The sequence below is a fragment of the Vipera berus genome (assembly GCF_964194415.1).
Source record: "Vipera berus genome assembly, chromosome: 7".
In the NCBI taxonomy this organism is placed as follows: domain Eukaryota; kingdom Metazoa; phylum Chordata; class Lepidosauria; order Squamata; family Viperidae; genus Vipera; species Vipera berus.
In genome coordinates, this window is record NC_138209.1 from 27,443,160 (window position 1) to 27,456,527 (window position 13,368).

The 13,368-nt window shown below is 36.4% G+C and overlaps 1 protein-coding gene across 3 annotated transcripts in view; it reads left to right on the top strand.

The window, feature by feature from the left end:
- SH3D19 (SH3 domain containing 19) overlaps positions 1-13,368 on the top strand; it is an 82,331-nt gene that overhangs the window by 34,274 nt on the left and 34,689 nt on the right. For 2 of the 3 annotated variants that reach the window (XM_081333113.1, XM_081333112.1), the window contains exons 3-6: positions 1,535-1,575; positions 7,947-7,987; positions 8,969-9,011; positions 10,960-11,107. In XM_081333113.1, coding sequence (XP_081189239.1) covers positions 7,972-7,987; positions 8,969-9,011; positions 10,960-11,107 — 207 coding nt within the window. In that variant the 5' untranslated portion in view covers positions 1,535-1,575; positions 7,947-7,971. The remainder of the gene's footprint in view (positions 1-1,534; positions 1,576-7,946; positions 7,988-8,968; positions 9,012-10,959; positions 11,108-13,368) is intronic. The other variant, XM_081333111.1, reaches the window with a different exon arrangement.

A 13,368-nucleotide genomic window follows, 5' to 3' on the forward strand; every position in this document is an offset into this window, starting at 1 on the left:
TTTTTCCTTTTGTGAGGGAACCGGTTCCAAGTGGCTCTTTCACTGTTTCAGGTTGCTGACCCCTGCCCTATACTATTGAGCAAGGTACTCCCTATGCATTTGGTTTTTCTTGCCTAAATGTAGAACCTTAGTTTTTTCACCATTGAATTTCATTTTGTTAGATAGCGCCCAGTGTTCAAGTCTATCCAGATTCTCCTGTATCTTAAGCCTGTTTTCTGGAGTGTTGGCTATTCCTGCCAGCTTGGTGTCATCTGCAAATTTGATGAGTTCCCCATCTATCCCCTCGTCCAAATCGTTGATGAAGATGTTGTAGAGCACTGGGCCCAGAACAGAGGCAAATAATAATAGTGGTCAAATAACTGAACTTTACATTCCTCCTTTTTGTTGTTCATAATCTTGACCTATAAATCTAGGCTGCTGGAAATAGTTGATTTGGAACATCAGAATTTGCCTGTATGTGATGATTCTCATTGTCCTAAATTGATTTCTGGATTTTGAACTGTATCTCAAATATGGTAAAATAATATATTTTACCAATATATATTTATCCCAGGTAAAACAAAACAAAACAAATAAAAAACCCAAAATATATTGCCTGCATAAATATTTATCTATTCCTTTCAGGGATGATATAATAAAGGACAAAATGAATGAGTTCAACTAGCATACTAAATTGTGGCTGACTTATTAAGCAGGTTTATATTAAATTGGATTAGCCACCAAACATGAAGACTGAGTTCTCACAATAGTAAAGCATAACCAGTCAAACCCATACTACAGCTTCATACAGTATATTTCAAGTTAGTGTAGTGTTAGTACTAAAAGCCCATATTTCTGCCCATATTTCTGTATTTTGGTGCATAGAAACTATTGTCAGAATCCAAATTCCAATATCCTGAAGTAACTGATAAATTGGTAAACAACTGAATGTTTTCTTGTAGCCATGTGACAATCCCTGCAGTTCTTCTTTCCATAATTGATTTTAGTCAGTCAGTGAAGAAGGAAAATTTTACCTTTTTTCTGCAAATCTGCTCATTTGCAATAATGACTATAAGTAGTCCTCGACTTACAATCAGAGTTGAGCTCAAAATTTCCATTGCTAAGCAAGGAGTTGTTAAGTGAAATTTGCCCTATTTTAATGACCTTTCTTGTCACAGTTGTTAAGTGAATGACTGCAATTGTTTAGTTAGAAATACAGTTGTTAAGTGAATATGGCTTCCCCATTGACTTTGCTTTTCAGAAGGTCACAAAAGGTGATCACATGACCGTGGGACATGGCAAACGTCATAAATACATGCCAGCTGCCAAGCATCTAAATTTTGATCACATGACCACAGGAATGCTGCAACAGTCCTAAGTGTGAAAAAGAGTCATAACTCATTTTTACAGTGCTGTTGTAATTTTGAATGGTCATTAAAAATGGTTTTAAGTCGAGGACTATCAAAAGCAATGTTTTTGAATAATTCTCTATCAAATGATCTGTATTTTTGTATAATGTGTAATTATATTTTTGTTCTGTTTTTCATTTTTTAAGCCAAGGTCCCTTGTCATCTATTAAAGCAGCAATCAAGAGAAGTAAGTAGATTTTTGGTCTATTATATCCACCTGATGAATGCCTAAGAGATGAACAAATGTTTATTAACATTTTCATTAAACGGACTGCAGGTGCTTTTAATGTTATTTGTAAGTTGATTAACCATTGCAGATATATTGTGTTTCTTCCCTGATCTGTCTGTCATAGATATTTCAAATTCTAGGATTGACTATCATCATTATACATGACCTGATTCTTGTTGTTTAGTTTAATAGATACATGTGTTTCTTTTTGAGTTCCTTTAAATGGAATTCATGATAATATATCAAAATTATGTAAGTTGCATGCAACATATTTTGATAAAAATAAATGAGTTAGATTATTCAGATCAGTTGTTCCCCTTCCCACCGAACATACTTTTAAAGAAAAAATGTTGATAAGGTAGAGTACTTTATATGTATTTCTTTCCTTATATTTCATTCTCATTTTTTTAGTATAAAAACCTGAGTTGGATTGCCCTACCCTAAAAATAAGCCCTAGTTTTGGGGCGAGGCACACAATTAAAAACCAAGCTAGGGCAGGGGTAGGGGTATGAATCTGCCCCATGCGCCCCTCACTCACTTACCTTGCAACCAGGCCTCTCCTCAGTGGTCCACTTCTTCTGCGGTGTCTTCTGCAGCCAGGCCTGCATTTCTCAGTCATAGGCCTTTCTGGAAGGCCTGTGCAGCCAAGAACCGAGCTAGGAATTCAATCCATAGCTCAGTTCTGCAAGATCTCTGCAGCCAAGGTATTCGGTTGCATAGGCCTTCTGGAAAGGCCTGACTGCAAAATGCAGGCCAAAATGCAGCTGCAGAATGCAGCTGCTCCTTTGGTCCCAGAAGAGGTGGACTTGCTGGGCGGGGCTGTTGCCTCCATAGGTGAGTAAGACATCCCCCCAAAATAAGACTTGGTGCCTCTTTTGGAGCCAGAAAAAAAGGACCCTGTCTTATTTTCGGGGAAACACGGTAGTGTTTGATTTCTATCCTCTAAATAATCTGAACAATAGCAATAGCACTTAGACTTGTATACCGCTTCACAGTGATTTACAGCCCTCTCTAAGCAGTTTACAGAGTCAGCATATTGCCCCCAACAGTCTGGGTCCTCATTTTACTGACCTCAGAAGGATGGAAGGCTGAGTCAACTTTTGAGCCGGTGAGAATCGGAATTGCCAAACTGCAAGCAGTCAGCAGTAGCAGCCTGCAGTACTGCCTTCTAACCACTGCACCCCTATGGCTCAATAATTGGTTGAACATATCACTACCATAAATTAAAATATGAAATTGTCTAACATTTCTTTGAATTTGGATGATGAGGAAATTTATAGTTAACAAACTTTTTCAAAAAATTCTCTTTGTAAAAGAAGAAAAAATGATTGTTGTAAAACTTGCTATGGCTTGTTATTGTAATGCTAAGTTATGTTAATGTTAATTCTGAATCAGAATTAAAAGCAGGCTGACAGAAGAAGTACTGATCTGGAATCAGGAGGAAAGGAATCTGGTTCTTGCTTCTTCTGTCTAATAAATGACAAAATAATACTCTATTTCTTTTTTAGCTGAGCCTGAAACCATGTCATTATATTTAGTGACTGTAAATTATACTGTGGTACAGCACGGGGGATATTATTAGCATTTGTTTGATCTTACAGTTATTTGAATAGCTGAAAGATTTGTTTATTTTTGGTGTTTTTATGTCATAGCAATCAGTACAAATCTAAGCAGCTTACAATATCAACAGCTTATATTATCAGCAAACGAGTAAATATTAATTGATAATCATAACAATAACACAAATTCTTTATAATAATCAGTCAAGAATTGTATACCTTATTAATAGCACCACCATTGTTCACCACAGGCACAATTATCTTTTACCCCAGGGTTTTGAAGGTCCAGGCACAAATTCTGTATATTATAATATAGTGTTCTACTCCAGCAGTCCCCAATCTTTTGGATGTCAGGGACTGGTTCCATGGAGGGTGATTTCTCAGTGGACCAGAGTATGTGTGTGGTTTCACATGTTGCCTGTTCTACTCAACAGAGCCCCTGCAGAAAATGCCTGCTTTTGAGTGTCTTCCAGTTATATTTCATATGGGTTGGGCCTCTCAGCAAATGTTCTCTGCACAAATGCTTTGGTTGGATGGATTAGTTCTATCATCCAACAGATAACCAGGATTCCTGCCATGAGGACTTTAGAACTGATAAGTAGCACCTTGAACTACAACCAGAAGCATCCAGTGTAGCTCCTACAATAATTGGTGCTTTAGAACTATGCTTATAATCTCTTTAGCATATGCATAGGCACAATTTGCACCAGTTGTAGTTTTGGGATGCACTTCAAGGGCAGTCCCATGTAGAATGTATAATAGTATTCCAACAGTGAAATGATGGCATGAGCAACTGTTGCCTATACTTCTGCCTCCAGATAGGCAGGGTAGCTGCAGCTAGATAAAGGTGACCCTGAGTACAGGTTTCATCGGCTATTCCAACAGCAGCTAAGAGTTGTGGAGGACCCACAAATTATGAGCTACGGTATCTATTTCTAAGGTAGCACAACTACATATTTATCTCAAGCCACTTGAATGATGTGGCATGCTGATCTGGTATCTGAAAACTATTAAGGGTTAGGATCTTGGCAACATGGAATGGCTGATGGCTCAGAAGTCACTGATTCTCTGACAAGGCCAACTTTCATACTATTATTTGCATTGTAAGAATGGAAAAATATACTATATGAAGAAGTATGATTATATTAATTCAAGCTTAAAGATAAATTATAATGTTCTAGATAATATAAATGCATGGCAGACTAAATTGAGTCTGATAAACTAATACTATTTCACTTCCTTTTCATCCCTTTACTCTTAAGCATTTTTGTCAAATTCTCACAATTTTTTACTTCAAACTAACATTATTGCTTGTATGGAATTGTCATCTATATAAATACAATTTTACTAAACTACTTTCCATGTTTCCTGTAACCATTTTCCAATCAAAGTAACTTTTCCCAGCTTTTTGAGGGTTCTAAAGAAAAGAACCAAAGTTTCTCAAGAGTAGAGTTTTTTTCACAAGATATTTTTAGGACAACTATTAATGACATTAATAGTTGTCCTAAAAATGTTTGTGTCTATTAATTAAGTTTGTCTCTTTTTCAAGTTTTCCCTTAACTGGGATAATATTCCAGCAAAAACAGTTACATACATTAGAAGTGTAAAACCCTTTTCTAGAGTGCATAGAGGTTTGTGATTTTGTTATCTGTGATAGCACTATAAGTTTTCGCATCTCTCCCCTTTTTATACATTGAACACACTGATTGTGTGAGCATGTGTACAGATGAACATTTGTGCATATATTGAAATTGGTTGTATCCCTCTCTATATACTTATTTCTTTTTGTTTAGAATAGAAGGAATGTTTTCCTTTATAGGTAATTTATCTATAAACAAGCATTTTCTTGCTTGCTTACTTTATCTCTATTCACAAATATACATAATTATTTCCATTGAAATCTTTAATAACAAGACAACATTTCATGAGATGATCTAAAATATTATTACCTCTTCCCAGAATGTAGTAGTTCAGACAGTGAGTTCAGACATAAGCATACTGGTGAGTGCTTATGCTGCAATTTTACTGAAAGTTGTTATATATAAGTATGTACAACTTACATGCACAAAAGCATGCATACAGGGATATTTTATTTACTATTTACTAAATTTTTATGCCACCTATCTCCCCTACAAGATGACACTCTGCCACTCTGGAATATTATTATGAATAGCTGGTAGCTTTTACAAAAGGATGCACACAATTACTGTATACATGCTTACAATAGTTTGGTTTGGAAAAATGAACAGGGAAGGCTGATGGGGAAAAGTACAGTCTCCGGTTTAGGAAGTTTTCTTCCCTAATTGTCTATAACCTGAGTTTGTCTTTAGGTTGGACTGCGTATTTCTGCAAATGAACTGCCTTTTACTAAAACTGACAGAATAAGCTCATAAAGTAGTGGAGCTGTGCAATGTTTTCTGGAACTGTTGAAAACATGCTGTACCATGTTTCCCTAAGAATAAGACCTATCCTGAAAATAAACCCGAGCTTGATTTTTACGTGTGTACCTAATATAAGCCCTATCCCCAAAATAAGCCCTAGTTAAGAGCCTGCACAGCTGGCAGCCCACCCATTCCGCCTGGTTATTTATGGTGCTTCTGCCACGAGATGAGGTGGGGGAGGACTGGAGCTGCCCCATACGGCTTGCACCCACTTTCCTCAGGGCCCCCACTGCCAGGTGTCCTACTCCCCAACACCTACCTCACCTCCCTGTGGCGACACCAACAACTCCATCCAGCAGGAGCCCACATGGCCTCCACCAGCCCACTTCTTCTGTGGCCATTTGCTGCCGCTTCCATGCATCGACCCCCTCCCGACCTCCGTTCTCTGCCTCTGCAGCCAAGAAGGAGCCCCAGGTTGAGAGACACGTCGCCCCCTCCCGACCTCCGTTCTCGGCTGCAGAGGCCTTTCCTGAAAGACTCTGCTGGCAAAATGGCTGTGGACAACACACATCAACCCAGGGCTCCATTCTTGGCTTCAGGAAAGGCCTCTGCCGGCAAAATGGAGGCCAGGGTGACACACATGAGTAGCGGTGGGCCAGCGGCAGCCACATGGGCTCCTGCTGGATGGGGCTGTTGGTGCCGCTGATGCAAGATGAGACTAAAAAAAAGGACATCCCCTGAAAATAAGACCTATCTAGGAGTTGCCTTTAAGTTGGGCATTCTTAACCTGGACATTGTTTGTATGTATGTAAAAAAAATGGTTTGGCATTTATTAGGTTTCAGTAAGTATAGTTCCATACGCCTAAGGGAAAATAACTTTATCATCAGATTAGATAAGTTACACTAAGAGATATTGAGGGGCTTAATGTCTCTAAAGCTGAACAGAATCTGAAGCTGGGTCTCCCTACACATAGCATAACAATCTAATGCTTATCTCACTGCTAGAAAGCTTTTTAAATTCAAGAAATAGCAATTTCAGTTGAGACCAAATTTACAAGCAGAGATTATATTTATATATGCATTGATTTTGACTGAAAGTTTTCTCAGTAAAGTTTGATTCTTTATGTGCAGATTTATATGAAGCATAGTGAGCCTTTATCTTTTAAAAACAGTGATAGATTATGATAAAAACAAGAGACAGATTCTGTTTCTCAAAGATAAATCTGTTTATCTGAATGTCCAAAACCCCAGAGGGACAACACAACCTCACCTGGCCTCTAGGCAACACACCTATTAAGTACTCAAAGGCTAGTAATCAGTTTACTATACCATTCTTCCCCTATTTTACTACAAGTTCTGTTGCTTCATGGCTTTTCTTTGTAAGCCCTCCTTCTGAAGAACATTAACTCTTACATTTGCCTTAGGCTGCTTCAGGCTATTTTAGTTTCCCAAACAAAGACAAACCACCTTCTCTCTCACCCCCACACCACCATACCCAGCTATCTGTCTGCTCAGCTTTTATAGCCACACATTGCTGGGCTATAGGTGCTGGCTAGTTTGCAGGTAGCCTGTCCTCCGACACTGAGGGAAAGTATAAAAGGAACATACATTTTTCCCAGAAAAAGTCAGTAATAAGGAAACATGAACATCTGTCACAAAACTGATGTTTACTAAGAGAAAACAACATTTTGCCATTGTAGAACAGTGAAATTTTGAATAATACTAATATCTCCTATTAATATAAGTAGTTCTCGACTTACAACAGTTCATTTAGTGACTGTTCAAAGTTACAACATCATTAAAAAAGTGACTTATGACTGTTTTTCACACTTATGACCGTTGCAGCATCCTTGTGGTCACATGATCAAAATTCAGATGCTTGACAGCTAATTCATATTTATGATGGTTGCAGTGTTCAGGAGTCATGTGATACCCTTTTGCAACTATCTGGCAAGCAGTGGAAAGCCAGTTTAACTTAACAATCATGTTACAAATTTACCAACTGCAGTGATTCATTTAACAACTATTGCAAGAAAAGTTGTAAAATGGAGCAAAACCCACTTAAATGTTTCACAGCAACAGAAATTTTGGGCTCAATTGTGGTCATAAGTTGAGGACTACCTGTACATGAGTGCTGAATAGTCAGGAAAAAAATGTACCAACAACTTCAAAATAAATTGTTTAAATCTGCAGTTTAAATAAATACAGTACAAAGCTGCTGGGAATTTTTTTAAGCCATATTTGAATTTTAAACTGGCATTAAAACACTGCCAGAGTTCATTTTGTGAGGGAAATAATACTATGATACCCTTTTCTGACTAACAAAGACAGTCTAATTCTTTTTTCTCTTTCTTTATCTTCTTCTGTAACCCTTCTTTTTCTTCTTTAGCACTCATGAATAGTGCACGTCAAATATGCCCCGTAGAAGAGGTATGTCTTTTCCCACTTCCCCACCTGGTGCTTTGGTGCTATGAATTTGAAATTGTGTAATTAGAATAATTTGCTGCTGCATAATCAATTACGATTTTCTGCTAAATCATGTTATCTGGAGACTATTCTTTCTAATTTGTTATTTTAATTATATAAGATAAATGCAAATGATTTCATTCAAATAAAATTTCAGTTATTTTAATAAGAAAATCTATAGTTGTTATTTTGCATAATGAAATGTGTTCTAATATAACCATCTAACATAAGCATTATTTTTTTATTAGTAGTAGTAACCTTACTGAGGTTATGTTTGGAATGATGGTGTCACTTACTGGAAATGCCAGTCCACTTTTCCCTTGTCATTTGAAAGCACAGACCGTGAAATGGGGGTCTCAGGAAAGTAGGACAAATTGGCAGAATCTGTGACATATTTTTTTGGGTTCATATAGCATGCTAAGTCATTTAACCATGGTTGTTGGAAATTCACTTCGACTCATTTGTAGTAATAATGAATATATATGATGATGGATCACTAAGTAATTTCTGATTTATAAACCTGAAATGGTTCACTTAATAATGCTAAGCCAAAGTTCTTATGGTTTAATTCATTGTGTGGATGTTTTGCATATTTTTTGCCTTTGTATTAAAATGAAGTTAGATCAGGTACATGTGAAAGTTAAATCAAGCATACATACTTACTTTTTAATATTGTGGGGCTAATCTTGATTTCTCTATATATTGTCTCATGAGCTTTAAGGTATGTCTAATGAAACCTCCTTAATCACAGAGCCATAAGAAGATGCTGATCAAATGCTGGACTCAAAAACACTTTAATCATGTGTTTTAATTACATAATTTAATTATTCTTTTGATAATCACCTATAGATAATAATCATCTCTAAAGAATTTTGGGAAACACAAATTTAAATGTTATGTTACCAGTGGTAAAAAATGAATTGTTCATCTTTTTTTTAAAATTAGCTTCTCGGACAACTTATCACAGTGAACAGCAAAGAGAAAGAAGGTATGGTAATAATCACTCCTTCATTTGTAATTATTCTAGTCATAAAATAAGTGTAAGAGATGACTTATGACATATAAATGAAATGTTGATATCGGGTATCAAAATGTTGCATCGGGTATCTTTTATTACATATGTTACCTAGATTTAAATACGTTTTCTTTGGAAATTGTATTTTAAAATCAATCCTGTCTCCTGTGGCATATTCATTGGGCTGCATTAACTGAAAAAGAGATTTGGGATGGAAAGAACTCATATACTTTCAAGTACTTTGTTCTTTTATTTATTTGATTTCTATTCTTTCTGTCTTAATTCTTCAACAATCAGGATGGCATCTGGTGATTAAAAGCATAATATAACCTAAACTAACAATACAGTTAAAATGAATTTTGATATTAAAAATTTATAATAAATTAACAATTATAGCCTTGATAGAAGACAAGTGACTTTTATCATTTTCCAAAATATTGGAAAAAGTGGCTAGGGTGAAAGGATTTCTTATGATTTAATAATAAACCTTTATTGTCAAAGTACAACATGTGTACATTGAGATTAGCTGAGCCTCCCCCTGTGCTCTCTCCCCCCAACACACAGTGACAACAACCCTCCATCCCACCACACTATGTGAACCAACTACACCACACACCGGCCTCCCAAGTCAATTCTGCATAAGATTATGTCCCATTCAAAAGCCTAACAGCCCACGGATAAAAGCTATTTTTCAGCCTGTTGGTACGGCTGGCTATATTCCTATATCTCCTACCGGATGGTAGGAGAGTAAAGAGATACCGTCCAGGGTGTGAGTCATCCCTGAGAATCTTCCTCACTCTTCCAAGGCAACGAGCCCTGGCGATGTCATCCAGTGGTGTCAGGGAACAGCCCACAATGTCTTGTGCTGTGCTCACTACCCTCTGTAATACTTTCCTATCCGCGGCTGTCAGACCGGCATACCAAACCACAATACCATACGAGAGGACGCTCTCTATGGTAGACCGGTAAAAGAGGGTCATTAGCTGTTGTTCTACCCTGTTCTTCCGCAAGATCCTAAGAAAGTGAAGCCTCTGTTGGGCCTTTCTAGCCACCTGGGTTGTGTTAACTTTCCAGGTCAGATCTTCACAGAGGTAGACTCCCAGAAATTTAAAGGAGGAAACTCTCTCTACACAGTCCTCCCCGATGTAAAGTGGGGCAGGTTCCTCTTTTTTTCTCCGGAAGTCTAACACCATCTCTTTCGTCTTGCTGATGTTTAGGTGCAAGTTGTTGTTACTACACCATATGGATAGTTTTTGTACCTCCGCCCTATATGCTGTCTCATCCCCACCTGTAATAAGACCCACCACATGAATGTGCATGAATGCTGTTATCACAAAGTGATAAATCAAGTCTGTTGAGATTGGACATACAGGATACTATCAATTTTTGAGGACTACAATATTTTATGTGTTGTGGCAATTCATGTCTTAAATACCCAAAATTATATTGGCTGATTATTTAGAGCAGGAATGCCCAACCTGCAGTTCATGAGCTGTAAATAGACATGACATCTACTAATACAGCTCCACAAGGTAATAAAAATATAGAAAAATAAATGAAGTTTGTGGTTCATATACATTAACTATATTACATATTTTATACGCAGCCCTAGATAATTCTTCATTGTGGTGCAGGCAAACAAAAAGGTTGGATAACCATGGTTAAAACAAATCTGTGTGCATATTTCAAAACTTCAAAAATTGAATTCTTGCCAATTATAAGAACGTTGGAGATTTGACTGGCTTCTTAGATATAGGCAACAGAAACATAAGGTGGTAAATGGACTTATCTATGGGCACCGATGTATTGAAGAATGAGAAAAGGTGTTTCCCAGCAATTGAATTAGAAAAACCCAAACACTTTCCAAATATTGTGTAACCATAAAGACTGAATTTGGTTTTATTCTTTTCCCCCCATCCAGACGCCCTGAAATCACAATAGTTGCAGCTGAGCCACTTGGACCATCCTCCTGGTTTCCAGGTGGAAACCGTGTCCCTCAACAAGGGCTACTGTTCCAGTCAACTCATAGCCAGACACCTTGGAGAGCCAGTGACCTTGTTCCAGCAGAGGTGAGGAAGCACAGGATTTCCTCCTTGGTTCAAATTGATGTTTGTTTGAGCATTATAATATAGTGAAATAACTGTAGTATCAGAATTCATTGTTAACAGCATTTAGGACATGGACAGTGAGTTCAGGGGAAGATAGGGTGAACTGAAGAGGCAAAAAATAGAACTGATGATCACAACGTAATAAAAAGCCAGAAGGTAGACTGGCTTTTGAAATTACTCTCTAAAATTGAGATTGTCCATAAATTCTTCAGACAATTGCTTCTCATGAGGCAACTATAAGCCTGCAATCTCATACATGAGGGATTTTAGCTAACAAAGGATACTCTATTATTAAGGTGGTGATGTATTAGGGTAAGAAACAGAAAATGTTTACGAAATAGAATAAGAATATATTTAAGTAACTAATATGTGTATTTTAGACATTAGAATTTTTATGAAGTGAGATAAAGGAAATTTGGGTTACCTGAAAGTCAAATACTATGGATATTAAAGGTTAAATTGGAGTACTGTAATTAAAAATTAAAAATTAGGTAAAACTTAATAATAGGATATGGATTGTTTATCAAGATTTTTGTATAAGCAAAAAATGTATTCATAAATGCGATAATGAAGTTTTCACTGAGTTTGATGCAATTAGAAATTTACTAGCTTAAATATGAAATAGCAAATGTTAAGAGAAACAGAGAAGAAATATTTGATGATGTAATCTGAGATATGTACTAAAGTTTTTGTTATTGAACTATTCACCCAATCACCTTCTAAATACTCAAATGTAAAACTGGAAAACCAATAAAATATTATATAAAAAAAAGCTTGCAGTCTCTTGCAGTTTGGAGGTCTGAGAGACAAGGGAATACAGGTAGTTCTTGATTTACAATAGTTCATTTAGTAACTGTTCAAAGTTACAACAGCACTGAAAAAAGTGACTTCTGGCCGTTTTCACACTTATGACCATTGCAGCATCACGCTGGTCACATGATCAAAATTCAGATGTTTGGCAACTGGTTCATATTTATGATGGTTGCAGTGTTCTGGGGTCATGTGATCAACTTTTGCAACCTTCTAACAAGCAAGGGTAATAAGAAAGCCAGATTCATTTAACAGCTGTGTACTAATTTGACAACTGCAGTGATTCAGTTAACAACTGTGGCAAGAAACGTTGTAAACTGGGGCAAAATTCAAAACACGTAACAACATAAAGTTTGGACTCAATTATGGCCATAACCACAGTTGGTGCCTTCAAAAGAAACTAGGTTCACATACTTCTTTTATTAAACAGTTTTGGAAATTGCTTGTTAACTGCTTTTCAGTTATTAGGAACCTTTGCATTGACAAATTGTACAGTGAGTATCAATCCTCCTGGGTAAATCAAACAGGAAACATGAATAGATAAGCTAAATCTTCTTTACAAGGCTTCATTAATAGAGTCTGAAAGTACAGATTTGTATCCTTCACTTTTAACTGCTTCCTCCAATAGGGTGGATCCTTCCTTAGTTTCCTCTGAGCAAAAAATGACTTGGGCTCTTATTTGATTGGTTCCTAAGCAGCATCTCTTCTCTTTCTTCAAGGTCACCCATTTGTTCCATTACATTGAGTGTCCATCAATCCTTAGCAAAACAAGTTTTAAATTCAAGTTTATGGCCTTATTTTTTTTCTGGAATAAACAGCATAGAAGTGAAACTTTTATAGAAAAAGTAAAACTTTGATTTTAGAAGATTACAAAGGGACTAAGGGTCCAGATAAATTTGAAATAAGATTTTGGAATTAATTATAACAGTCCTCATGGGAAAATGCTTTGGTTTTGAATTTTTTTTTTAAAAAAATAATGATACAATAGCACTTTGATGCTTGGACATTAGAGGGAACCAAAAGGAACTAAAGATTGCCATTAAAGAAGAAGAATGCTTAAATTTGACTTACTAAAACAGGATGCAGTAAAATATTTTAATATTGGACATATTAAAGGTACTTTTTTGAACAATAGACCCAGAAGTTAATTTTAAGAGTGTCTGCCTCTACAGATAGACTGTATTTAAAAGATGTTAGGGAACAGGAGCAAGTTTTACCGGATAGGATTGAGGCTGCTATGAAGGTGAATTTGAAGATCTAAATGGCAAAATGATATGAAAAAAGATTTTATACTGGACATACAAAAGAAATCAGTGGAAGCCTTAATAATTAATAGGGATATATACATAACAAACCAAGAGAGTGACCTGGAGAATTTTCTTATATTGTATTTACAAAAGATGCTTCTTAAG